This window comes from Lampetra fluviatilis, chromosome 56, assembly GCF_964198595.1.
Source record: "Lampetra fluviatilis chromosome 56, kcLamFluv1.1, whole genome shotgun sequence".
Taxonomy (NCBI): Eukaryota; Metazoa; Chordata; class Hyperoartia; order Petromyzontiformes; family Petromyzontidae; genus Lampetra; species Lampetra fluviatilis.
The window spans coordinates 6,971,758-6,995,692 of record NC_136330.1 but is presented as its reverse complement, the minus strand read 5'-3'; the positions used below and the strand labels follow the sequence as shown (position 1 = coordinate 6,995,692).

At 56.2% G+C, this 23,935-nt stretch overlaps 1 protein-coding gene across 1 annotated transcript in view; it reads right to left on the bottom strand.

Annotated features, from left to right (window-relative positions):
* The window catches only part of LOC144950155 (plastin-3-like), a 63,664-nt gene that overhangs the window by 19,951 nt on the left and 19,778 nt on the right, over positions 1 to 23,935 (bottom strand). The window contains exons 5-11 of the mRNA XM_078880216.1: positions 21,456 to 21,588; positions 20,226 to 20,307; positions 9,129 to 9,294; positions 7,948 to 8,090; positions 6,405 to 6,488; positions 4,479 to 4,674; positions 3,717 to 3,795 (exon numbers count right to left, since the gene is read on the bottom strand). Coding sequence (XP_078736342.1) covers positions 3,717 to 3,795; positions 4,479 to 4,674; positions 6,405 to 6,488; positions 7,948 to 8,090; positions 9,129 to 9,294; positions 20,226 to 20,307; positions 21,456 to 21,588 — 883 coding nt within the window. The remainder of the gene's footprint in view (positions 1 to 3,716; positions 3,796 to 4,478; positions 4,675 to 6,404; positions 6,489 to 7,947; positions 8,091 to 9,128; positions 9,295 to 20,225; positions 20,308 to 21,455; positions 21,589 to 23,935) is intronic.

The following is a 23,935-nucleotide window of genomic DNA, read 5'->3' as shown; positions in this document are numbered from 1 at the left end:
CAACCACTCACTCAGTCACTCAACCACTCACTCAGTCACTCAACCACTCACTCAACCACTCACTCAACCACTCACTCAATCACTTACTCAATCACTCACTCAGTCACTCACTCAACCACTCACTCACTCAACCACTCATTCACTCAATTACTCACTCAACCACTCACTCAGTCACTCACTAACTCAACCACTCACTCACTCAACCACTCACTCAGTCACTCAATCACTCACTCAATCACTCACTCACTCACTCAACCACTCACTCAAACACTCACTCAACCACTCAATTACTCAACCACTCAATCATTCACACACTCAACCACTCACTCAACAACTCACTCAATCACTCACTCAACCACTCACTCAGTCACTCAACCACTCACTCAGTCACTCAACCACTCACTCAACCACTCACTCAACCACTCACTCAATCACTCACTCAATTACTCACTCAGTCACTCACTCAACCACTCACTCACTCAACCACTCATTCACTCAATCACTCACTCAATCACTCACTCAGTCACTCACTAACTCAACCACTCACTCACTCAACCACTCACTCAGTCACTCAATCACTCACTCAATCACTCACTCACTCAACCACTCACTCAAACACTCACTCACTCAACCACTCAATCACTCAACCACTCAATCATTCACACACTCAACCACTCACTAAACCACTCACTCAATCACTCACTCAGTCACTCACTCAACCACTCACTCACTCAACCACTCATTCACTCAATTACTCACTCAACCACTCACTCAGTCACTCACTAACTCAACCACTCACTCACTCAACCACTCACTCAGTCACTCAATCACTCACTCAATCACTCACTCACTCAACCACTCACTCAAACACTCACTCACTCAACCACTCAATTACTCAACCACTCAATCATTCACACACTCAACCACTCACTCAACCACTCACTCAATCACTCACTCAGTCACTCACTCAACCACTCACTCACTCAACCACTCACTCACTCAACCACTCATTCACTCAATCACTCACTCAACCACTCACTCAGTCACTCACTAACTCAACCACTCACTCACTCAACCACTCACTCAGTCACTCAATCACTCACTCAATCACTCACTCACTCAACCACTCACTCAAACACTCACTCACTCAACCACTCAATCACTCAACCACTCAATCATTCACACACTCAACCACTCACTCAACCACTCACTCAATCACTCACTCAGTCACTCACTCAACCACTCACTCACTCAACCACTCATTCACTCAATCACTCACTCAACCACTCACTCAGTCACTCACTCACTCAACCACTCATTCACTCAATCACTCACTCAACCACTCACTCAAACACTCACTCACTCAACCACTCACTCAAACACTCCCTCACTCAACCACTCAATCACTCAACCACTCAATCATTCACACACTCAACCACTCACTCAACCACTCACTCAATCACTCACTCAGTCACTCACTCAACCACTCACTCACTCAACCACTCATTCACTCAATCACTCACTCAACCACTCACTCAGTCACTCACTAACTCAACCACTCACTCACTCAACCACTCAATCACTCAACCACTCAATCATTCACACACTCACTCAACCACTCACTCAACCACTCAACCACTCACTCAATCACTCACTCACTCGGCCACTCAATCGCTCACTCACTCCCTCCCTCACCAGGCTCACGGTGGCCGTACCGCTGACAACCTGGGTTCTAGCCCTGGGTCTGGGTCTCTCCCTCTCATGGGTTCGAGCCCTGGGTCTGGGTCTCTCTCTCCCTCTCATGGGTTCTAGCCCTGGGTCTGGGTGTCTCTCTCTCTCATGGGTTCGAGCCCTGGGTCTGGGTCTCTCTCTCTCTCTCATGGGTTCTAGCCCTGGGTCTGGGTCTCTCTCTCTCTCATGGGTTCGAGCCCTGGGTCTGGGTCTCTCTCTCTCTCTCATGGGTTCTAGCCCTGGGTCTGGGTCTCTCTCTCTCTCATGGGTTCGAGCCCAGGGTCTGGGCGTCTCTCTGCTCGCACCCTGAGTCTCTCTCGCCCTCTGCTGCCTGAACTCAGAATCTGCAGCATCATCGTCACCATTGTAGAGGTGGTACGGAGGGGGTGTTATAGAGTTGTTACGGATGGGAAACAAACACACTGGGCGTGGCTATGTCTGTACGCGAGCAGGTGCTTACATCGACGTCCGCACCGTTTAAGCCTGGGGGGCTAATACGGCGCTGGGATGCCCCGCGGCCCCACCCCTCAGGGGGGAGTTGCTATATAAGGCGGTGAGCCAGAGGGCTCGGGGTTGAGTGTTCAGCTTTAACCAGAGAAGCAAGAAGACCTGCTAGATAGGCCCTGGGACTCCCCTGGATCGCTGTCCTTCTCAGGACCGACCAAGGCCAGCCAGTGGCGTGGCCCCAAGAGCCCAGAGCCGTTGTTCTTGTAAGAGCCGGTCTGAGAACTCAGGGTGCCGTAATCCCAGCTTAACCAGGGCTGGGTTAGCTAGCCTCCCCTAGCCCGGTAGTGGAGGACCTAGGAGTAGGCTAGCTGTAACATAGGTTGTCGATCTCCCAGTTCGACGGGTGGAGGGGCCGATACCCCTCCGAGTGTTGTCTATCTCGGCCTGTAGATACAACTGTGTTGAATAAATGAGTGTGCCTCCGACTACGTCGTCCAAACCTCCTTGAACCACACTACACCATCAACAGCATATTGATCATCATCACCATCATCATCAAGACCACCACTATCATCGGCATCATCACCACCACCAAGGCAAAGATACCCCGTATATCCTTAACAAACTCTTGGGGCAAGTGCTGTTAGCGAGTAGCATCTATGAAGGCCGGAACGGCACACGAGGGGGTGGGTGGCCAACACCACGCCCGGCCGCCTTTGTCTCCCCAGTGGCAATGTTCACTACACACTGCACCAGGTACTCAATTGAGGCTGAGCAGACCTAAGGGAGGCCTAGGACCGGTTCAGATAATCGTCACTGCTGTTGGTCGTGAGCGGGAATCGAACTCGGGTCGCCGGGTTCGTAGCGCAGCGTAGCGCTAACTGCTGCACCACCGCTCCCCACCACCATCATTAGCAGTAGCGGCATAACTGTCATCATCAGCAGAACAATCATCATCACCACAACTATCATCATCATCAGCAGTGCATTCATCATCACTATCATCATCAGCAACACAATCATGATCACTATCATCATCAGCACAATCATTAACAACACCACTATCATCATCAGAAGCAGTACAATCATCATCACTATCATCATCAGCAGCACAATCATCATCACTATCATCATCAGCACCATTATCATCATCACCACTATTATCATCAGAAGCAGTACAATCATCATCACTATCATCATCAGCAGCACAATCATCATCACCACCACTATCATCATCAGCACAATCATTAACACCACCACTATCATCATTAGAAGCAGCGCAATCATCATCATTATCATCATCAGCAGCACAACCATCATCACCAACCACGATCATCATCAGCACAATCATCACCACCACTATCATCATCAGCAGCACAATCATCAACACCACCCCACTCATCACCCATGGGGTCTAACAGAATGGCTATAACCCCTTAGTGAGTGAGGGTCAGCAGCTTTTGTTCCACTATGGAGAGACCGATGGACTGATCCCTGTCATGGGAACGTGGAATGTCCAGGCAGGAGGTCCTCCTCACCTGTACAGGTGATTCACGTAGGGATTCACTCCCTGCGAGTTCATCCAGTTTCGGAACGTCCGCTCTTCCCTAGTCTCTCCTGCAAATATCATCATCAGCAGCATCATCATCAGCAACATCATCATCAGCAGCGGCATCATGATCATCAGCAGCAGCTTTGCCAGACTCGGCAGTAGCATCAATAACAATGGCAGCGTTATTATCATCAGCATAATCATCAGCTGCAGGAGTATCGTCATCAGCTGCAGGATCATCATCATCATCAGCTGCAGTATCAGCAGAATTTAGAAGACCTTTGGACAAGTTATACAAAGACAAAGATTTCTCGTGTAGCCTTGACAGATCGTTAGGTCAAGTGCTGTTAACGAGTAGCACCTATGAAGGCTGGCACGGCACACGAGGGGGTGGTTGGCCAGTACTACACGCACGAATGCTGACACACACACACACTGACACACACGCTGACACACACACACACGCACGATGACACACACACGCACGCTGACACACACACGCACACTGACACACACACGCACACTGACACACACACACGCTGACACACACACGCTGACACACACACACACACTGACACACACACGCGCACATTGACACACACACACATGCACGCTGACACACACACACACACACGCTCACACACACACACTGACACACACACGCACACACTGACACACACACACATGCATGCTGACACACACACACACACACACGCTCACACACACAATGACACACACACACACGCACCCTCTAGCAAGGTCCAGTCGATGTCCATGTCGGTGGGCTTGATGAGGGCCGGGTGTCGGTTGAAGAGGTTGGCCACGAAGGCGACGTTCAGCTTGGGGTTGCCTCGTACCACGTCCATGGGGGTCACGAACTGCCGACAGCCCAGACGCTCCGCCTGCTGCAGCATCGCCTCCGCACGCCCCACGTGCTCTACCTCCTGCGGGGTGGAGGTGGTGGTTGGTGGTGGTGGGTGGGGGTGGTGGGTGGTGGTGGTGGTGGAGGTGGTGGGTGGTGGGTGGAGGTGGAGGTGGTGGGTGGAGGTGGTGGTGGGTGGGGGTGGTGGTTGGTGGTGGTGGGTGGTGGTGAGTGGAGGGGGTGGTGGGTGGAGGTGGTGGGTGGAGGTGGTGGGTGGGTGGGTGGAGGTGGTGTGTGGAGGTGGTGGGTGGAGGTGGTGAGTGGAGGTGGTGGGTGATGGTGGGTGGAGGTGGTGGGTGGTGGTGGGTGGAGGTGGTGGTGGGTGGAGGTTGTGGGTGGAGGTGGTGGGTGGTGGTGAGTGGAGGGGGTGGGTGGAGGTGGGTGGAGGTGGTGGTTGGTGGTGGTGGGTGGAGGTGGTGGGTGGGGGGTGGTGGTGGTTGGTGGAGGTGGTGGGTGGAGGTGATTGGTGGAGGTGGTGGGTGGGGGTGGTGGGTAAAGGTGGGTGGTGGTGGTGGGTGGAGGTGGTGGGTGGAGGTGGTGGGTGGAGGTGGTGGGTAGAGGTGGTGGGTGGTGGTGGTGGTGGTGGGTGGAGGTGGTGGGTGGAGGTGGGTGAAGGTGGTGGGTGGTGGTGGGTGGAGGTGGTGGGTGGGGGTGGTGGGTGGTGGGAGGTAGTGGAGGTGGTGGGTGGAGGTGGTGAGTGATGGTGGGTGGAGGTGGTGGGTGGTGGGAGGTGGTGGAGGTGGTGGGTGGAGGTGGTGGGTGATGGTGGGTAGAGGTGGTGGGTGGTGGTGGTGGTGGGTGGAGGTGGTGGGTGGAGGTGGGTGAAGGTGGTGGGTGGTGGTGGGTGGAGGTGGTGGGTGGGGGTGGTGGGTGGTGGGAGGTGGTGGAGGTGGTGGGTGGAGGTGGTGGGTGATGGTGGGTGGAGGTGGTGGGTGGTGGTGGGTGGAGGTGGTGGGTGGGGGTGGTGGGTGGAGGTGGTGGTGGTTGGTGGAGGTGGTGGGTGGAGGTGGTGGGTGATGGGTGGTGGGTGGAGGTGGTGGGTGGAGGTGGTGGGTGGAGGTGGTGGGTGGAGGTGGGGGTGGGGGTGGGGGTGGGGGTGGGTGGAGGTGGTGGGTGGAGGTGGTGGGTAGAGGTGGGTGGAGTTGGGGGTGGGGGTGGGTGGAGGTGGTGAGTGGAGGTGGAGGTGGTGGGTGGAGGTGGTGGGTGGAGGTGGTGGGTGGTGGTGGTGGGTGGAGGTGGTGGGTGGGGGTGAAGGTGGTGAGTGGAGGTGGTGAGTGGAGGTGGAGGTGGGTGAAGGTGGTGGGTGGTGGGTGGAGGTGGGTGGAGGTGGTGGGTGGAGGTGGTGGGTGGAGTTGGTGGGTGGAGGTGGTTGGTGGAGGTGGTGGGTGGAGGTGGTTGGTGGAGGTGGTGGGTGGAGGTGGTGGGTGGGGGTGGTGGGTGGAGGTGGTGGGTGGAGGTGGGGGTGGGGGTGGGTGGAGGTGGTGGGTGGAGGTGGAGGTGGAGGTGGTGGGTGGAGGTGGGTGGAGTTGGGGGTGGGGGTGGGTGGAGGTGGTGAGTGGAGGTGGAGGTGGTGGGTGGAGGTGGTGGGTGGAGGTGGTGGGTGGTGGTGGGTGGAGGTGGTGGGTGGGGATGGAGGTGGTTGGTGGTGGTGGTGGGTGGAGGTGGTGGGTGGGGGTGGTTGGTGGAGGGGGGTGGGTGGGGGTTGTGGGTGGAGGTGGTGGGTGGGGGTGGTGGGTGGAGGGGGTGACTCACGTTGAAGCCAGACATGTCGATGTCCACCCTGTCCTCCCCCTTGGGAGCGATCTGGTTGAGCAGGTGGAAGTACGCCTTGGAGTCCTGATGGACACACGCACACACACGTGGACACACACGTGGACACACACGTGGACACACACGTGGACACACACGTGGACACACGCACAGTTAGACACATGGACACACGTGCAATTAGCCAACACACACAGACATCACCATAAACACACAGAGACAGACCAGAGGTCGCAATCGGGTAACCGATACCCGTACCCTACCCGATACCCGGCCGGGTACGGGAACCCGTTTGCGACCCTGGTGCGGCCGGGTACGGGTACGGGTAGGCCGTAAGTCACTGGTGAGTCACCGTTTGTCACTCATTTCCCAACGTCTTGTCTCTTCTCACAATTCAACTCCCTAGAATCAACCGACCCGCGCCTGCAACATGGCTTCATCCCAGAGGTCGCAATCAGGTACCCGATACCCGTACCCTACCCGTACCCGGCCGGGTACGGTACGGGTAGGGTACGGGTACCCGTTTGCGACCCTGGTGCGGCCGGGTACGGGTAAGGAATCAAACCCCATTTGCGACCTCTGAGACAGACACACAGACACACGGATAGAGTCACACATCCACAGAGAGACATGGACACCACAGAGTCACACGGACATGTGGAAGATTCAGCTCCACGTGTACTCTGCATCTGGTCTCAATTACTCCTCCCCGCCAATCACCGTCCCTTCTCCACCTTTCAAGGTCACGGTAATTAGCCGTCTTCTCTGAACTTTCCGTCTCTGAATCGACTCAATTCATAAACGAATTTCACGACACCTTTTATCCTCTTGATTCTTTTCCTGCCCCAACCCCTTCGAGATCATTTCTCCTTTCGATTTAAAGCTTTCGTGACTGCAGGGATTCATCTTCTTGGTTCTTTATTACGTTTTCTTTTTATTATTTTCTTATTTACCTTCTACGTGACTTTACCGAAAGAACCAAGAAGATCATTTCTCCAGGATCTCTGTAACAGGTCACTGGAAGACTGCGATTGCCCCTTCGACGTTTAGGATGGCTTCAAAGTAACGCCGCTTCTCAGGACACCGGCTCTAGACTCGACCATTCTTAGCAACTTTTTCTGCGCCGGTCTCAAACCATGTCTCCCCATGCCCACGTGACTCCTCTCATATCGCCTCTATGCACCCCCCCTACCCCAGTACCACCCCTCCCCCAGTGCCCCCCCCCCGTATCCCACATGCCCCCCCACCCACTCTCCGTGTGTCTCCCTGTCTCTCCATTCCCCCCCATCCCCCCCCCCCCCCCCCCCAATGCCATGCCCCCCCCCGCCCCCGTGTCCTACCCGGGTCTCCCCATGCTCTCGTGCCTCCTCTGTGCACCCCCCCCCCCTTTTTCCCCAGTACCACCCCTCCCCCGTATCCCACGTGCTCCCCCCCCCCACCCTCCTTGTGTCCCCTTGTCCCACCCATCCCCCCCCCCATTCCCCCCCCCCATGCCCCCCCCCCGCCCCCCCGCGTGCCCCCCACGTGCCTTGATGTCGCTGGAGAAGTTGTTGATCTTGCTCCAGCCCGCCCCCTCCAGGTGGTGGTTGACCCACCGCAGGAGCAGCTCCTCGGGCGACAGCTTCACGAGCTCCTCCAGCGTCTCGCCGTCGCGCAGCAGCGCGATCAGCGCTGCGCACAACAGCAGCAGCAGCATCAGCATCAGTAGCAGCAGCATCATCAGCAGTAGTAGCATCATCAGCAGTAGCAGCATCATCAGCAGTAGCAGCATCATCAGCAGTAGCAGCAGCATCAGCATCATCAGTAGCAGCAGCATCAGTAGCCAGCAGCAGTAGCAGCAGCAGCAGTAGCAGCAGCAGCATCAGTAGCAGCATCATCCTCATCAGTAGCAGCATCATCAGTAGCAGCAGCAGCATCAGCAGCAGCATCATCAGCATCAGTAGCAGCAGCAGCATCAGTAGCAGCATCAGCATCAGTAGCAGCATCATCAGCATCAGTAGCAGCAGCAGCATCAGCAGCAGCATCAGCAGCATCAGCAGCAGCATCAGCAGCAGCAGCATCAGCATCATCAGTAGCAGCAGCATCATCTTCAGTAGCATCAGCATCATTAGCAGCATCATCAGTAGCAGCAGTAGCATCATCATCAGTAGCAGCATCATCATCAGTAGCAGCAGCATCATCCTCATCAGTAGCAGCATCATCAGTAGCAGCATCATCAGTAGCAGCAGCATCATCATCATCAGTACCAGCATCATCATCGTCAGTAGCAGCAGCATCATCATTATGAGTAGCAGCATCATCAGTAGGAGCAGCATCATCATCATGAGTAGCAGCATCAGCAACAGCAACATCATTAGCAGCAACATCAGCAGCAGCACGATCATCATCAGCAGCATTCATCATCGGTACCAGCATCACCATCATCATAATCTTCATGAGCACCAGCAGCATCATCATCGTTAGCAGCATCATCAGCAGCATCGATACCATCATCAGTATCAGCAGCAGCAGCACCACCATCAGCAGCAGCATAATGACGACATGAGACTCCTATCCTGATCTCTCCCGTTCCTATTCACACACCGAATCAACTGGAACTTGGACAAGTGTCCAACTCCTTGTGGTCTCCCCCACCCCCCCTCCCCCCCTTCCCCCTCCCCCTCCCCATCCCCCCCCTCCCCTCCCCCCTCCCCTCCCCCCTCCACTCACCCTCGTTCCTGGTGATCTCGATGGAGGCGAAGAGGCCGATCTTGATGACCTGCCACAGGAGGCCGAGCACCAGGTGCGGCTTGCCCTCCCGCAGGTCTTCCGCGCCGATGTTCACCACGTGGCAGCCGATCGCCGACGCCGAGTTCAGAGCCAGGTTCAGGTTCTCCTGGGAGGGGGGGTGGAGGGAGGGGGGGGGGAGGGGGAGGGAGGGGGAGAAGGTGGGGGAGGGAGGGGGGGAGGGAGGGGGGGGAAGGGGGGAGGGAGGAGGGAGGGAGGAGGAAGGGAGGGATGGAGTGAGGGGGAATGAAGTGAGGGGGGATGGAGTGAGGGGGGAGGGAGGAGGGAGGGAAGGGGGGAGGGAGGGGGAGGGAGGGAGGGGGGAAGGAGGGAGGGATGGAGTGAGGGAGGAAGAAGGGAGAGAGAGAGGGAGGGGGGAAGAAGGAGGAGGGAGGGAGGGATGGAGTGAGGGGGGATGGAGTGAGGGGGGAGGGAGGGAGGGAGAGAGAGAGGGAGGGAGGGGAGGGAAGGGGGAAGGAGGGGGAGGGAGGTGGAAGGGAGTGAGGGGGGAGGAAGGGAGGGAGAGAAGGAGAGAGGGGGGAGAGAGGGGAGCGAGGGATGGAGTGAGGGGGGAGGAAGGGAAGGAGAGAGGTAGGGAGGGGAGGGATGGGGGAGGGAGGGAGAGCAGAGATGGGGGAGGGAGGGGGGAGGGGGGAGGGGGGAGAGGGGGCGAGGGAGGGGGGGAGGGAGGGGGGAGAGGGAGGGAGGGATGGAGTGAGGGGGGAGGGAGGGAGGGAGGGAGGGAGAGAGGGAGGGAGGGAGGGAGGGGAGGGATGGGGGAGGGAGGGAGGGAGGGAGAGAGGGAGGGAGGGGGGAGGGGGGAGGGAGGGAGGGAGGGAGAGAGGGAGGGAGGGGGGAGGGAGGGAGGGAGGGAGGGAGGGAGGGGAGAGAGGGAGGGAGGGATGGAGTGAGAGGGGAGGGAAGGAGGGGGAGAGAGGGGAGGGATGGGGAGGGATGGGGGAGAGAGGAGAGGGGAGGGAGGGCACCACAATGGCGAGATGTTAACTACCTCGCCTGGCATACCAAACTAAACTGTAAACTTTTCATTTTACCAGGCGAGTCCCACTGAGCTGTATAGCTCTTTAATTAGATGCGACCTGGCGATCACAAATGATAGCTTCTCAACATCATCATCATCATCGCGTGGAAATAAGCAGTAGTCAAACGCTCTAAACGTGTGACATTTATTCTCGATATGGAGGGAAATACTGGAGGACCCGGAGAAAAATCCACACGACCACCACGGGGAAGAGAGAGAAAGACGGGGGGGGGGGGGGGTTTAACAAAAAGCAAAGCATTAAAAAACGAAATGATGAACGAAGCAAAGTGCCGACTACACCGAGCATCTTCTTGTTTCCTCTGATCGTAAAAGAGAGAGAGAGAAAGACACGCAATCTCCAAATATACAGGAGTCAGGGTCAGCATCGAACCCATGCTCTCCTGCATGCCACGTGAGGTAGTTAACATCTCGCCACCGTGATGCCCACAGGAGGTCGTGGGTTCGATCCTGACCCCTGACGACGCCTGCTGTATATTTGTAGTTTGCGTCTCTCTTTTTTATTTTTTTTTATGATCAATGGAAACAAGAAGATGCTCGGTGTAGTGGGCACTTTGCTTCGTTCATAATTTCGTAATTTTTTTGTATTTTTTTTTTACATTTTTAAACTTTGCTTTATGTAAACCCCCACCTCTCGCTCACTCTCTCGCTCACTCTCTCGCTCACTCGCCCACTCTCTCTCTCGCTCTCTCTCTTTTTTTTACTTTGCTTTATGTAAACCCCCACCTCTCGCTCACTCTCTCGCTCACTCTCTCGCCCACTCTCTCTCTCGCTCTCTCTCGATCTGCACGCAGCCCTTCTCGCAGTCCGACGGCCTCCGACGGGTAGCTCATCTCTCTCTCTACCCGTGGTCGTGTGGATTTTGATCCGGGTCCTCCGCTTTTTCCCTCCACATGTCGAATGAACATCACCACGCGCTCAGAGTATTTCGCTACTGCTGTAGATTCCCACGAAAATAGCCACTTAAGTTCAACTGCTATCATTTGTGACGGCCAGGGTCGCTTGGGAAAAATAGCTACACAGCTGAGTGGGCCGTAGCTGGTAAAATGAAACAAATTTACCCGTAAAAACAAAGTTTTTCACTATAAATCTTTTATATGCGTGGCGGCTAGAGTCCTCTCGTCCTCTGGCTTGAGATGGCTGCCACCTATGGGTCAGATGATTGCATTGCACCATTAAACAAATGGTAATTAAATATAATATTTTTGTCCTAAAAAGTGTAAAATTTTGGAAAAAAAATGTTCACGAAAAGAAATTGTCACGCACAACGAGTCTGTGTGGAAAATGTCAGCTCGATTGGATCACGGGAAGTGGGTTAAAAACGACCGAAAGATTTGCACGGTCGTAAGCGCGCAAGCAAGCGAACTTAATATAAAGGATTTAAAAATAGCACAGCAGGGAGAAACCACCACGAGTTTGAACAGGTTCAAAATTCCAGTTGATTCTGCGCGCCACCAAAAGCTCAAGAGGACCAGGATAGGAGTCTCATTTCCAAGGGTGACCTCAGGGTGATCACCAACTCAACATACAGATTTTGTCGGGACACATAGCAGTCAAGATATCCTGGAGCGATAGCTTCCTCCTTACACGGTGACACCAATCCCTGTAGGGACGAGGGGAGGAGGAGGGAATGGCAGATGGGCACGTGCGGATAAGAGGGAGACGTTGGCAGGAGTGAGCAGAAGAAGGGAGCTGTGGATGAAGGAGAGAGCTGTGGATGAAGGAGGGAGCTGTGGATGAAGTAGAGAGCTGTGGATGAAGTAGAGAGCTGTGGATGAAGGAGAGAGCTGTGGATGAAGGAGAGAGCTGTGGATGAAGTAGAGAGCTGTGGATGAAGTAGAGAGCTGTGGATGAAGGAGAGAGCTGTGGATGAAGGAGAGAGCTGTGGATGAAGGAGGGAGCTGTGGATGAAGGAGAGAGCTGTGGATGAAGGAGAGAGCTGTGGATGAAGGAGAGAGCTGTGGATGAAGGAGGGAGCTGTGGATGAAGTAGAGAGCTGTGGATGAAGGAGAGAGCTGTGGATGAAGGAGGGAGCTGTGGATGAAGTAGAGAGCTGTGGATGAAGGAGAGAGCTGTGGATGAAGGAGGGAGCTGTGGATGAAGTAGAGAGCTGTGGATGAAGGAGAGAGCTGTGGATGAAGGAGAGAGCTGTGGATGAAGGAGGGAGCTGTGGATGAAGGAGAGAGCTGTGGTGGAAGGAGAGAGAGCTATGGATGAAGGAGACAGATGTGGATAAAGGAGGGAGCTGTGGATGAAGGAGATAACTGTGGGTGAAGGAGATAACTGTGGGTGAAGGAGATAACTGTGGGTGAAGGAGGGAGCTGTGGGGGAAGGAGAGAGCTGTGTATGAAGGAGAAAGCTGTGGATGAAGGAGGGAGAGCTGTGGATGAAGGAGAAAGCTTTGGATGAAGGAAAGAGCTGTGGATGAAAGAGGGAGCTGTGAAGGAGGGAGAGCTGTGGATGAAGGAGAGAGCTGTGGATGAAGGAGAGAGCTGTGGATGAAGGAGCGAGAGCTGTGGGTGAAGGAGGGAGCTGTGGGTGAAGGAGGGAGCTGTGGATGAAGGAGAAAGCTGTGGATGAAAAAGAGAGCTGTGGATGGAGAGAGCTGTGGATGAAGGAGGGAGCTGCGGATGAAGGAGAGAGCTGTGGATGAAGGAGAGAGCTGTGGATGAAGGAGGGAGCTGCGGATGAAGGAGAGAGCTGTGGATGAAGGAGGGAGCTGTGGATGAAGGAGAGAGGTGTGGAGGAAGGAGGGAGCTGTGGATGAAGGAGGGAGCTGCGGATGAAGGAGAGAGCTGTGGATGAAGAAGGGAGCTGTGGATGAAGGAGAGAGGTGTGGAGGAAGGAGGGAGCTGTGGATGAAAGAGAAAGCTGTGGATGAAGGAGGGAGAGCTGTGGATGAAGGAGAGAACTGTGGATGAAGGAGGGAGCTGTGGATGAAGGAGGGAGATCTGTGGATGAAGGAGAGAACTGTGGATGAAGGAGGGAGCTGTGGATGAAGGAGGGAGAGCTGTGGATGAAGGAGAGATCTGTGTATGAAGGAGGGAGCTGTGGATGAAGGAGGGAGAGCTGTGGATGAAGGAGAGAACTGTGGATGAAGGAGAGATCTGTGTATGAAGGAGGGAGCTGTGGATGAAGGAGGGAGAGCTGTGGATGAAGGAGAGAGCTGTGGATGAAGGAGAGATCTGTGTATGAAGGAGGGAGCTGTGGATGAAGGAGGGAGAGGTGTGGATGAAGGAGGGAGCTGTGGATGAAGGAGGGAGAGCTGTGGATGAAGGAGGGAGCTGTGGATGAAGGTGGGAGCTGTGGATGAAGGAGGGAGCTGTGGATGAAGGAGGGAACTGTGGATGAAGGAGGGAGCTGTGGATGAAGGAGAGAGCTGTGGATGAAGTAGAGAGCTGTGGATGAAGGAGAGAGCTGTGGATGAAGGAGGGAGCTGTGGATGAAGGTGGGAGAGCTGTGGATGAAGGAGAGAACTGTGGATGAAGGAGGGAGCTGTGGATGAAGGTGGGAGCTGTGGATGAAGGAGGGAGCTGTGGATGAAGGAGAGAACTGTGGATGAAGGAGGGAGCTGTGGATGAAGGTGGGAGCTGTGGATGAAGGAGAGAACTGTGGATGAAGGAGGGAGCTGTGGATGAAGGTGGGAGCTGTGGATGAAGGAGGGAGCTGTGGATGAAGGAGGGAACTGTGGATGAAGGAGGGAGCTGTGGATGAAGGTGGGAGAGCTGTGGATGAAGGAGAGAACTGTGGATGAAGGAGGGAGCTGTGGATGAAGGTGGGAGCTGTGGATGAAGGAGGGAGCTGTGGATGAAGGAGGGAACTGTGGATGAAGGAGGGAGCTGTGTATGAAGGAGGGAGCTGTGGATGAAGGAGGGAGAGCTGTGGATGAAGGAGAGAACTGTGGATGAAGGAGGGAGCTGTGGATGAAGGTGGGAGCTGTGGATGAAGGAGGGAGCTGTGGATGAAGGAGGGAACTGTGGATGAAGGAGGGAGCTGTGGATGAAGGAGAGAGCTGTGGATGAAGGAGGGAGCTGTGGATCAAGGAGGGAGCTGTGGATGAAGGAGAGAGCTGTGGATGAAGGAGAGAGCTGTGGATGAAGGAGGGAGCTGTGGATGAAGGAGAGAGTTGTGGATGAAGGAGAGAGCTGTGGATGAAGGAGAGAGCTGTGGATGAAGGAGGGAGTTGTGGATGAAGGAGGGAGCTGTGGATGAAGGAGAGAGCTGTGGATGAAGGAGAGAGCTGTGGATGAAGGAGAGAGCTGTGGATGAAGGAGAGAGCTGTGGATGAAGGAGGGAGTTGTGGATGAAGGAGAGAGCTGTGGATGAAGGAGAGAGCTGTGGATGAAGGAGAGAGCTGTGGATGAAGGAGAGAGCTGTGGATGAAGGAGGGAGTTGTGGATGAAGGAGGGAGCTGTGGATGAAGGAGAGAGCTGTGGATGAAGGAGGGAGTTGTGGATGAAGGAGAGAGCTGTGGATGAAGGAGAGAGCTGTGGATGAAGGAGAGAGCTGTGGATGAAGGAGGGAGTTGTGGATGAAGGAGAGAGCTGTGGATGAAGGAGGGAGCTGTGGATGAAGGAGAGAGCTGTGGATGAAGGAGGGAGTTGTGGATGAAGGAGAGAGCTGTGGATGAAGGAGGGAGCTGTGGATGAAGGAGAGAGCTGTGGATGAAGGAGGGAGCTGTGGATCAAGGAGGGAGCTGTGGATGAAGGAGGGAGCTGTGGATGAAGGAGGGAGCTGTGGATGAAGGAGAGAGTTGTGGATGAAGGAGGGAGCTGTGGATGAAGGAGGGAGCTGTGGATGAAGGAGAGAGCTGTGGATGAAGGAGGGAGTTGTGGATGAAGGAGGGAGCTGTGGATGAAGGAGGGAGCTGTGGATGAAGGAGAGAGCTGTGGATGAAGGAGGGAGCTGTGGATCAAGGAGGGAGCTGTGGATGAAGGAGGGAGCTGTGGATGAAGGAGGGAGCTGTGGATGAAGGAGAGAGTTGTGGATGAAGGAGGGAGCTGTGGATGAAGGAGGGAGCTGTGGATGAAGGAGAGAGTTGTGGATGAAGGAGGGAGCTGTGGATGAAGGAGGGAGCTGTGGATGAAGGTGGGAGCTGTGGATGAAGGAGGGAGCTGTGGATGAAGGTGGGAGCTGTGGATGAAGGTGGGAGCTGTGGATGAAGGTGGGAGCTGTGGATGAAGGAGAGAGCTGTGGATGAAGGTGGGAGCTGTGGATGAAGGTGGGAGCTGTGGATGATGGAGAGAGCTGTGGATGAAGGAGGGAGCTGTGGATGAAGGTGGGAGCTGTGGATGATGGAGAGAGCTGTGGATGAAGGTGGGAGCTGTGGATGAAGGTGGGAGCTGTGGATGATGGAGAGAGCTGTGGATGAAGGTGGGAGCTGTGGATGAAGGTGGGAGCTGTGGATGAAGGAGGGAGCTGTGGATGAAGGTGGGAGCTGTGGATGATGGAGAGAGCTGTGGATGAAGGTGGGAGCTGTGGATGATGGAGAGAGCTGTGGATGAAGGTGGGAGCTGTGGATGAAGGTGGGAGCTGTGGATGATGGAGAGAGCTGTGGATGAAGGTGGGAGCTGTGGATGAAGGAGAGAGCTGTGGATGAAGGAGGGAGCTGTGGATGAAGGAGGTAGCTGTGAATGAAGGAGGGAGCTGTGGATGAAGGAGGGAGAGCTGTGGATGAAGGAGAGAGCTGTGGATGAAGGAGGAAGCTGCGGATGAAGGAGAGAGCTGTGGATGAAAGAGAGAGCTGTGGATGGAGAGAGCTGTGGATGAAGGAGGGAGCTGTGGATGAAGGAGAGAGCTGTGGATGAAAGAGAGAGCTGTGGATGAACGAGAGAGCTGTGGATGAAGGAGAGAGGTGTGGAGGAAGGAGGGAGCTGTGGATGAAGGAGGAAGCTGTGGATGAAAGAGAGAGCTGTGGATGAAGGATAGAGCTGTGGATGAGGGAGGGAGCAGTGGATGAAGGAGAAAGCTGTGGATGAAGGAGGGAGCTGTGGATGAATGAGAGATCTGTGTATGAAGGAGGGAGCTGCGGATGAAGGAGGGAGACCTGTGGATGAAGGAGAGAGCTATGGATGATGGAAATAGCTGTGTATGAAGGAGGGAGCTGCGGATGAAGGTGGGAGCTGTGGATGAAGGAGGGAGCTGTGGGTGTTGGAGAGAGCTGTGGATGAAGGAGGGAGCTGTGGATGAAGGTGGGAGCTGTGGATGAAGGAGGGAATTGTGGATGAAGGAGAGAGCTGTGGATGAAGGAGAAAGCTGTGGATGAAGGAAGGAGCTGTGGATGAAGGAGGTAGCTGTGAATGAAGGAGGGAGCTGTGGATGAAGGAGGGAGAGCTGTGGATGAAGGAGAGAGCTGTGGATGAAGGAGGAAGCTGCGGATGAAGGAGAGAAGTGTGGATGAAGGAGGGAGCTGCGGATGAAGGAGAGAGCTGTGGATGAAGGAGAGAGCTGTGGATGGAGACAGCTGTGGATGAAAGAGGGAGCTGTGGATGAAGGAGAGAGGTGTGGGTGAAGGAGGGAGCTGCGGATGAAGGAGAGAGCTGTGGATGAAGGAGAGAGCTGTGGATGAAGGAGGGAGCGGTGGATGAAGGAGGGAGCTGTGGATGAAGGAGAGAGGTGTGGAGGAAGGAGGGAGCTGTGAATGAAGGAGAGATCTGTGTATGAAGGAGGAAGCTGTGGATGAAAGAGAGAGCTGTGGATGAAGGAGGGAGCTGTAGATGAAGGAGAAAGCTGTGTATGAAGGAGGGAGCTGTGGATGAAGGAGGGAGCGGTGGATGAAGGAGAGAACTGTGGGTGAAGGAGAGAGCTGTGGATGAAGGAGGGAGACCTGTGGATGAAGGAGAGAACTGTGGGTGAAGGAGAGAGCTGTGGATGAAGGAGAGAACTGTGGATGAAAGAGAGAGCTGTGGATGAAGGAGGGAGACCTGTGGATGAAGGAGAAAGCTGTGGATGAAGGAGGGAGCTGTGGATGAAGGAGAGAGTTGTGGCTGAAAGAGAGAACTGTGGATTAAGGAGAAAGTTGTGGATGAAGGAAAGAGCTGTGGATGAACGAGAGAGCTGTGGATGAAGGAGGGAGCGGTGGATGAAGGAGGGAGCTGTGGATGAAGGAGAGAGGTGTGGAGGAAGGAGAGAGCTGTGGATGAAGGAGAGATCTGTGTATGAAGGAAGAAGCTGTGGATGAAAGAGAGAGCTGTGGATGAAGGATAGAGCTGTGGATGAGGGAGGGAGCAGTGTATGAAGGAGAAAGCTGTGGATGAAGGAGGGAGCTGTGGATGAATGAGAGATCTGTGTATGAAGGAGGGAGCTGTGGATGAAGGAGGGAGACCTGTGGATGAAGGAGAGAGCTGTGGATGAAGGAGAGAGCTGTGGATGAAGGAGGGAGCGGTGGATGAATGAGAGATATGTGTATGAAGGAGGGAGCTGTGGATGAAGGAGGGAGACCTGTGGATGAAGGAGAGAGCTGTGGATGAAGGAGAGAGCTGTGGATGAAGGAGAGAGCTGCGGGTGAAGGAGGGAGCTGTGGATAAAGGAAGGGAGCGGTGGATGAAGGAGGGAGCTGTGGATGAAGGAGAGAGTTGTGGATGAAGGAAAGAGCTGTGAATGAATGAGCGAGAGCTGTGTATGAAGGAGGGAGCTGTTGATGAAGGAGAGAGCTGTGGATGAAAGAGAGAGCTGCGGATGAAGGAGAGAGCTTTGGATGAAGGAAAGAGCTGTGGATGAAAGAGAGAGCTGTGAATGAAGGAGGGAGCTGTGGATAAAGGAGAGAACTGTGGATGGAGGAGGCAGCTGTAAATGAATGAGGTAGAGCTGTGGAAGAAGGAGAGAGCTGTGGATGAAAGAGGGAGCAGCGTGTGATGTATAAGGTGGAATAACAGGTGTGGAGTCCTCACCTGTCTCCGTTGTGTTGTTGACGAGAGTGCTCGCTACAGCTTGAGTGTGCGACCCCCTCTGTGCTAACCAGGTTGCTATAGGCTGCTGCTGCGGAGGCTACGTGGCGGGCAGCAGCAGAGGGCATCGAAGCAGCAACATCCATTGTTGTACTGTCTCGTCTACGTTCCCGAATCTCTGTTATCCCAGCCGCCTTCAGCAAAAACCGCATTGACTAGCGTGGCGAAGTATGGTCATCCCGCATAAACCCCCCATCCCCCCTTCTACCCCCCCCCCCTTCCCGAGGCCACCCACGTCCCACGTGTAGTGACACAAGTTGCCACACGTAGACTGTACACGTGTCTGTCAAATGAGGAAGTGGCTTAAAGTCCGACCGAAGTGGGGATGGTGGTGGGGGGGTGGGGGAGAGGAACAAGAGAAGTCGGGGGGGGGGGGGTCACCTGGGGGTGGGGGGGATGGGGGGGAAGGGACAGAACGATCGGGGGGGGGGGTAGGGGGGGGTCAGGATATGTGTTGGGGTGGTGTGGTCGATAAAACCGTGTTGATCTCACAGCACTTGCCCCGACAGTCTGTCGAGGCTATACGGGGGACCTTTGTCTATGTGGCACCACACCACCACCCCCAATCACCCACCACGTGCACCGTGGTGACCTACATTGGTCGCTACTCGCTCACAGCACTTGCCACGGCAGTCTAGCGAGGCTACACGGGGGATCTTTGTTTGTGTGTGTGTGTGAAACACGGTGACCGGAGTTCGATTCCCGCTCACGGCCACCAACACCCGGTGACGATTCTTTAAACCGGTCCTGGGCCTCCCCTAGGTCGACTCAGCCTCAAAATGAGTACCTGGTGCAGCGTATCAACATCGCCACTAGGGGTGCTGGCCACCCGCCAGCTCATGTGCCGTGCCGGCCTTCATAGGTGCTACTCGCTAACAGCACTTGCCCCTACAGTCTGTTAAGACAGATACTGATACCGAGAGCGAGACAGAAGCGTTTGGAGAAGTAAAGAAAGCGGCCATGACGTGAACATCCGCTCCGCGAGCGCCACGCGGAGACCACTTCCTCCGCTCCTCCTGCGGCGCCACAGCCAACACGCGTCTCTGTGAGCGGTGGCGCCGCGGTTGGCGCACCGTGACATGACCCCCCCCACCACCGATCCCACCCACCACCGCCTCCACCCACCACTGCCCCTCCTACCACCATCGCCCACCCCCCACCACCGATCCCACCCACCACCGCCCCCACCCACCACCGCCCCTACCTACCACCACCGCCACCCCCCACCATTCACCGCCCCCTCCACACCACCGCCCCCACCCACCACCGCCCCTCCTACCACCGCCCCCACCCACCACCGCCCCTCCTACCACCACCACCACCCCCCCACCACCGCCCCCCCCCCCACCATTGCCCACCCACCACCGTCGTGTGCACGCGCTTGCGCTCGCGTGCGTGTTCACACAGCGCGCTTTACACAGTAAAACTGGCGTTCACGGTGAGGCGTGCCCCGCAGCCCTGTCCCAGCCGCTCTTTTCCCGCTACCATCTGTTTGCACGGCGGATTCAGGCTTATCCAGCGGAGTGGAGGGGGTGCATGTTCACACGGCTATTTCTAGCGCTCGCCTTTGTGAGCAACGAGCGCCTGCAGGGGCGCGCGCGTGCACGCAGCCACCGCCGCGTCAGTGGTGGTGTACGTGGGGGGGAGTGTGTGGGTAACTCCGGGCGGTGGTGAGCCAGCCACGTGGCCATGTCCCTGAGAGAGGGCGCTGGGGCGGGGGGGGGGCGATCGCCCGATCGGAGGGGGCCCGGCGAGATGGGGGGCATGGGGAGCGGGGAGGTGGGTGTCAGCCCCCCACAGTAGCGATTATCTGAACAGCTCCTGGGACTCAGCAATCAGCCGAGTACCTGGTGCGGTGCAGTAAACATGAACACTGGGGAGACAAAGGCGGCCAGGCGTGGTGCTGGCCACCCACCCCCTCCGTGTGTGCCACAGTGCCGGCCTCCATAGGCGCTGCTAAGTCGCTACCAGCACTTGCCCCCAACAGTCTGTTGAGGCTACGCGGGGGATCTTTGTCTTTGTCCGAGTGTCGCTCACCTGGATGGTGAACGGGGTGAGCTTCTTCTTGTTGATCGTCCGCTCGTCGATTGTGTCCGGCACCGAGTGGTTGATCATCTTACTGCACGGGACAAGGGGGGGGGGGAGGGTGTCACACGCCACTAGCACCAACACTAGCAAAGATCAAAGATCACCCGTGTAGCCTCAACAGACTGTAGGGGCAAGTGCTGTTAGCGAGCACCTATGAAGGCCGGAATGGCACACGAGGGGGGTGGGTGGCCAGCACCGCGCCCGACCGCCTTTGTCTCCCCAGTGGCGATGTTTACTACACCGCACCAGGTACTCATTTGAGGCTGAGTCGACCTAGGGGAGGCCCAATACCGGTTCAGATAATCGTCACTGGGTGTTGGCCGTGAGCGGGAATCGAACTGGGGTCGCCAGGTTCGCAGCGCAGCGTAGCGCTAACTATTACACTACCGCTCCCCACACGCACCAACACTAGCACCAGCACTAGCCAAAGCACAAGCATAGCCACATCACTACCACAAGCAGGAGGAGGGGAGCAGCAGGGGGAAGAGGTGGAGGATGATGTGAGAAGGTGGTGGGTGGGAGGAGGAGGAGGAAAGAAGGAGGATGGCGAGTGGAGGTGGTGGAGGTGGTGGACCAGGAGGAGGAGAATTGGAGGAGGTAGCGGATGTGAGGAGGTGGATGGGATGAGCTGGAGGAGGAGGATGGGAGGTGGAGGAGAAAGTGGAGGATGGGAGGAGGTAGATCAGGAGGAGGTGGAGGAGGAGGTGTAGGAGGGTAAGTGGAGGTGGTGGAGGAGGTGGAGGATGAGGAGGTGGACGAGGAGGTGGAGGAGGTTGAGGAGGTGGAGGAGGAGGTGGAGGAGGAGGAGGTGGACGAGGAGGATGAGGAGGTGGAGGAGGTGGAGGATGAGGAGATGGAAGAGGTGGAGGATGAGGTGGAGGAAGTGGAGGATGAGGAGGTGGAGGAGGAGGAGGAGGTGGAGGATGAATAGGTGGAGGAGGAGGTGGAGGATGAGGAGGTGGACGAGGAGGATGAGGAGGTGGAGGAGGTGGAGGATGAGGAGATGGAAGAGGTGGAGGATGAGGTGGAGGACGTGGCGCATGAGGAGGTGGAGGAGGTTGAGGAGATGGAGGATGAGTAGGTGGAGGAGGAGGTGGAGGATGAGGAGGTGGACGAGGTGGAGGATGTGGAGGATGAGTAGGTGGAGGAGGAGGAGGTGGAGGATGAGGAGGGACCCACCAGAGGACGATGCCATCGCCCATGGAGCGGAAGAGCGCGTCGGTGTCGGGGTCCATGGGCAGCACGTGGCGGCAGTCGGCGTCGCGCTCCAGCGCCACGTTGATCCAGTTCACGAACGCCACCTTCTCCTCCTCTACACACAGCGGGTGGTGGAGGGAGGTGGTGAGTTGGTGGTGGTGAGGAGGTGGTGGTGGGGGAGGTGGTGGTGGTGGTGGTGGTGAGGAGGTGGTGGTGGGGGAGGTGGTGGTGAGGAGGTGGTGGTGAGGAGGTGGTGGTGGTGAGGAGGTGGTGGTGGTGAGGTGGTGGTGGTGGTGATGAGGTGGTGAGGAAGTGTGGATGACGTGGGAATGAAGTTGAGAGGAGGTGTTGAGAAGGTAGTCAGGAGGATGGGGGTGGTGGTGAGGAGGTGGTGGTGAGGAGGTGGTGTTGAGGAGGTGGTGGTGAGGAGATGGTGGTGGTGGTGGTGGTGGTGAGGAGGTGGTGGTGGTGAGGAGGTGGTGGTGGTGAGGAGGTGGTGTTGAGGAGGTGGTGGTGAGGAGATGGTGCTGGGGGAGGTGGTGGTGAGGAGGTGGTGGTGGTGAAGAGGTGGTGTTGAGGAGGTGGTGGTGGTGAGGAGGTGGTGGTGGTGAGGAGGTGGTGTTGAGGAGGTGGTGGTGAGGAGATGATGCTGGGGGAGGTGGTGGTGAGGAGGTGGTGGTGTTGAGGAGGTGGTGGTGAGGAGGTGGTGGTGTTGAGGAGGTGGTGGTAAGGTGGTGGTGGTGAGGAGGAGGTGGTGGTGAGGTGGTGGTGGTGAGGAGGAGGTGGTGGTGGTGAGAAGGTGGTGTTGAGGAGGTGGTGGTGAGGAGGTGGTGGTGAGGAGGAGGTGGTGGTGGTGAGAAGGTGGTGTTGAGGAGGTGGTGGTGAGGAGGTGGTGGTGGTGAGGGGGTGGTGGTGGTGGTGAGGAGGTGGTGGTGGTGAGGAGGTGGTGGTGAGGAGGTGGTGGTGGTGAGGAGGTGGTGGTGAGGAGGAGGTGGTGGGGGAGGTGGTGGTGGTGAGGAGGTGGTGGTGAGGAGGTGGTGGTGGTGAGGGAGTGGTGGTGGTGGTGAGGAGGTGGTGGTGGTGAGGAGGTGGTGGTGGTGAGGAGGTGGTGTTGAGGAGGTGGTGGTGAGGAGGTGGTGGTGAGGAGGAGGTGGTGGTGTTGAGGAGGTGGTGGTGAGGTGGTGGTGGTGAGGAGGAGGTGGTGGTGAGGAGGAGGTGGTGGTGGTGAGGAGGTGGTGTTGAGGAGGTGGTGGTGAGGAGGTGGTGGTGAGGAGGAGGTGATGAGGAGGTGGTGGTGGTGAGGGGGTGGTGGTGGTGGTGAGGAGGTGGTGGTGGTGAGGAGGTGGTGGTGAGGAGGTGGTGGGGGTGAGGAGGTGGTGGTGAGGAGGAGGTGGTGGGGGAGGTGGTGAGGAGGTGGTGGTGAGGAGGTGGTGGTGGTGAGGAGGTGGTGGTGGTGGTGAGGTGGTGGTGGTGAGGAGGTGGTGGTGGTGAGGAGGTGGTGGTGGTGAGGAGGTGGTGGTGAGGAGGTGGTGGTGGTGAGGTGGTGGTTGCAGTCACTGGTGATCAGGGGTGGATACAAAGGGGGCATGGGGGGTGGGGGCAATGGGGGATATCCCCCCGCCCCCACTTGGCTCACAGCTGCTATTGCCATAGATGATGTTGATTATACTGCTGATGATGATGATGTTGATTATACTGCTGATGATGATGATGTTGATTATACTGCTGATGATGATGCTGGTGATGCTGCTTCTGTTGTTGATGATGATGTCAATGATGATGAGGATGCCGCTCACGATTATTCTTCTGCTGCTGATGCCGCTGATGATGATTATTCTATCACAAATGACAGCTCAACGGAGTGGGCTTATCATGACGTGGAAATGCATAGCGGTCAAATAGTCCACGCAACAGGCATCATTAGGGGGTCAGAATCGAACCCACGACCTCCTGCGTACCGGGCGAAGTAGTTAACATCTCCTAGCCTCCGTGGTGATGATGACGACGATGAGAGAGAGAGAGAGAGACACGCAACAATCCTAATAGACAGCAGGCGTCAGGGTTCGGGATCGAACGCACGAACCTCCTGCCTACCACGATAGGTTAGTTAACATCGCCCAACCACCACCACCATGATGATAGACGGGTTTGGGATCGAAGCCACGAGCTGGTGCACACCAGGCGAGGTAGTTAACATATTGCCACCGTGATGATGGTGATGATGATGATGATGAAAGAGAGAGACACTCAAACTCCAAATATACAACAGGCATCTGCAGGTGTCGGGATGGAACCCAGGTGCTGGTGCACATCAGGCGAGGTAGTTAACATCTTGCTACCGTGATGATGATGATGATGAAAGAGAGAGAGACACTCAAACTCCAAATATACAACAGGCATCTTCAGGTGTCGGGATAGAACCCAGGCGCGTGTTACCTGAGTACCAACCACCATCTTGATGA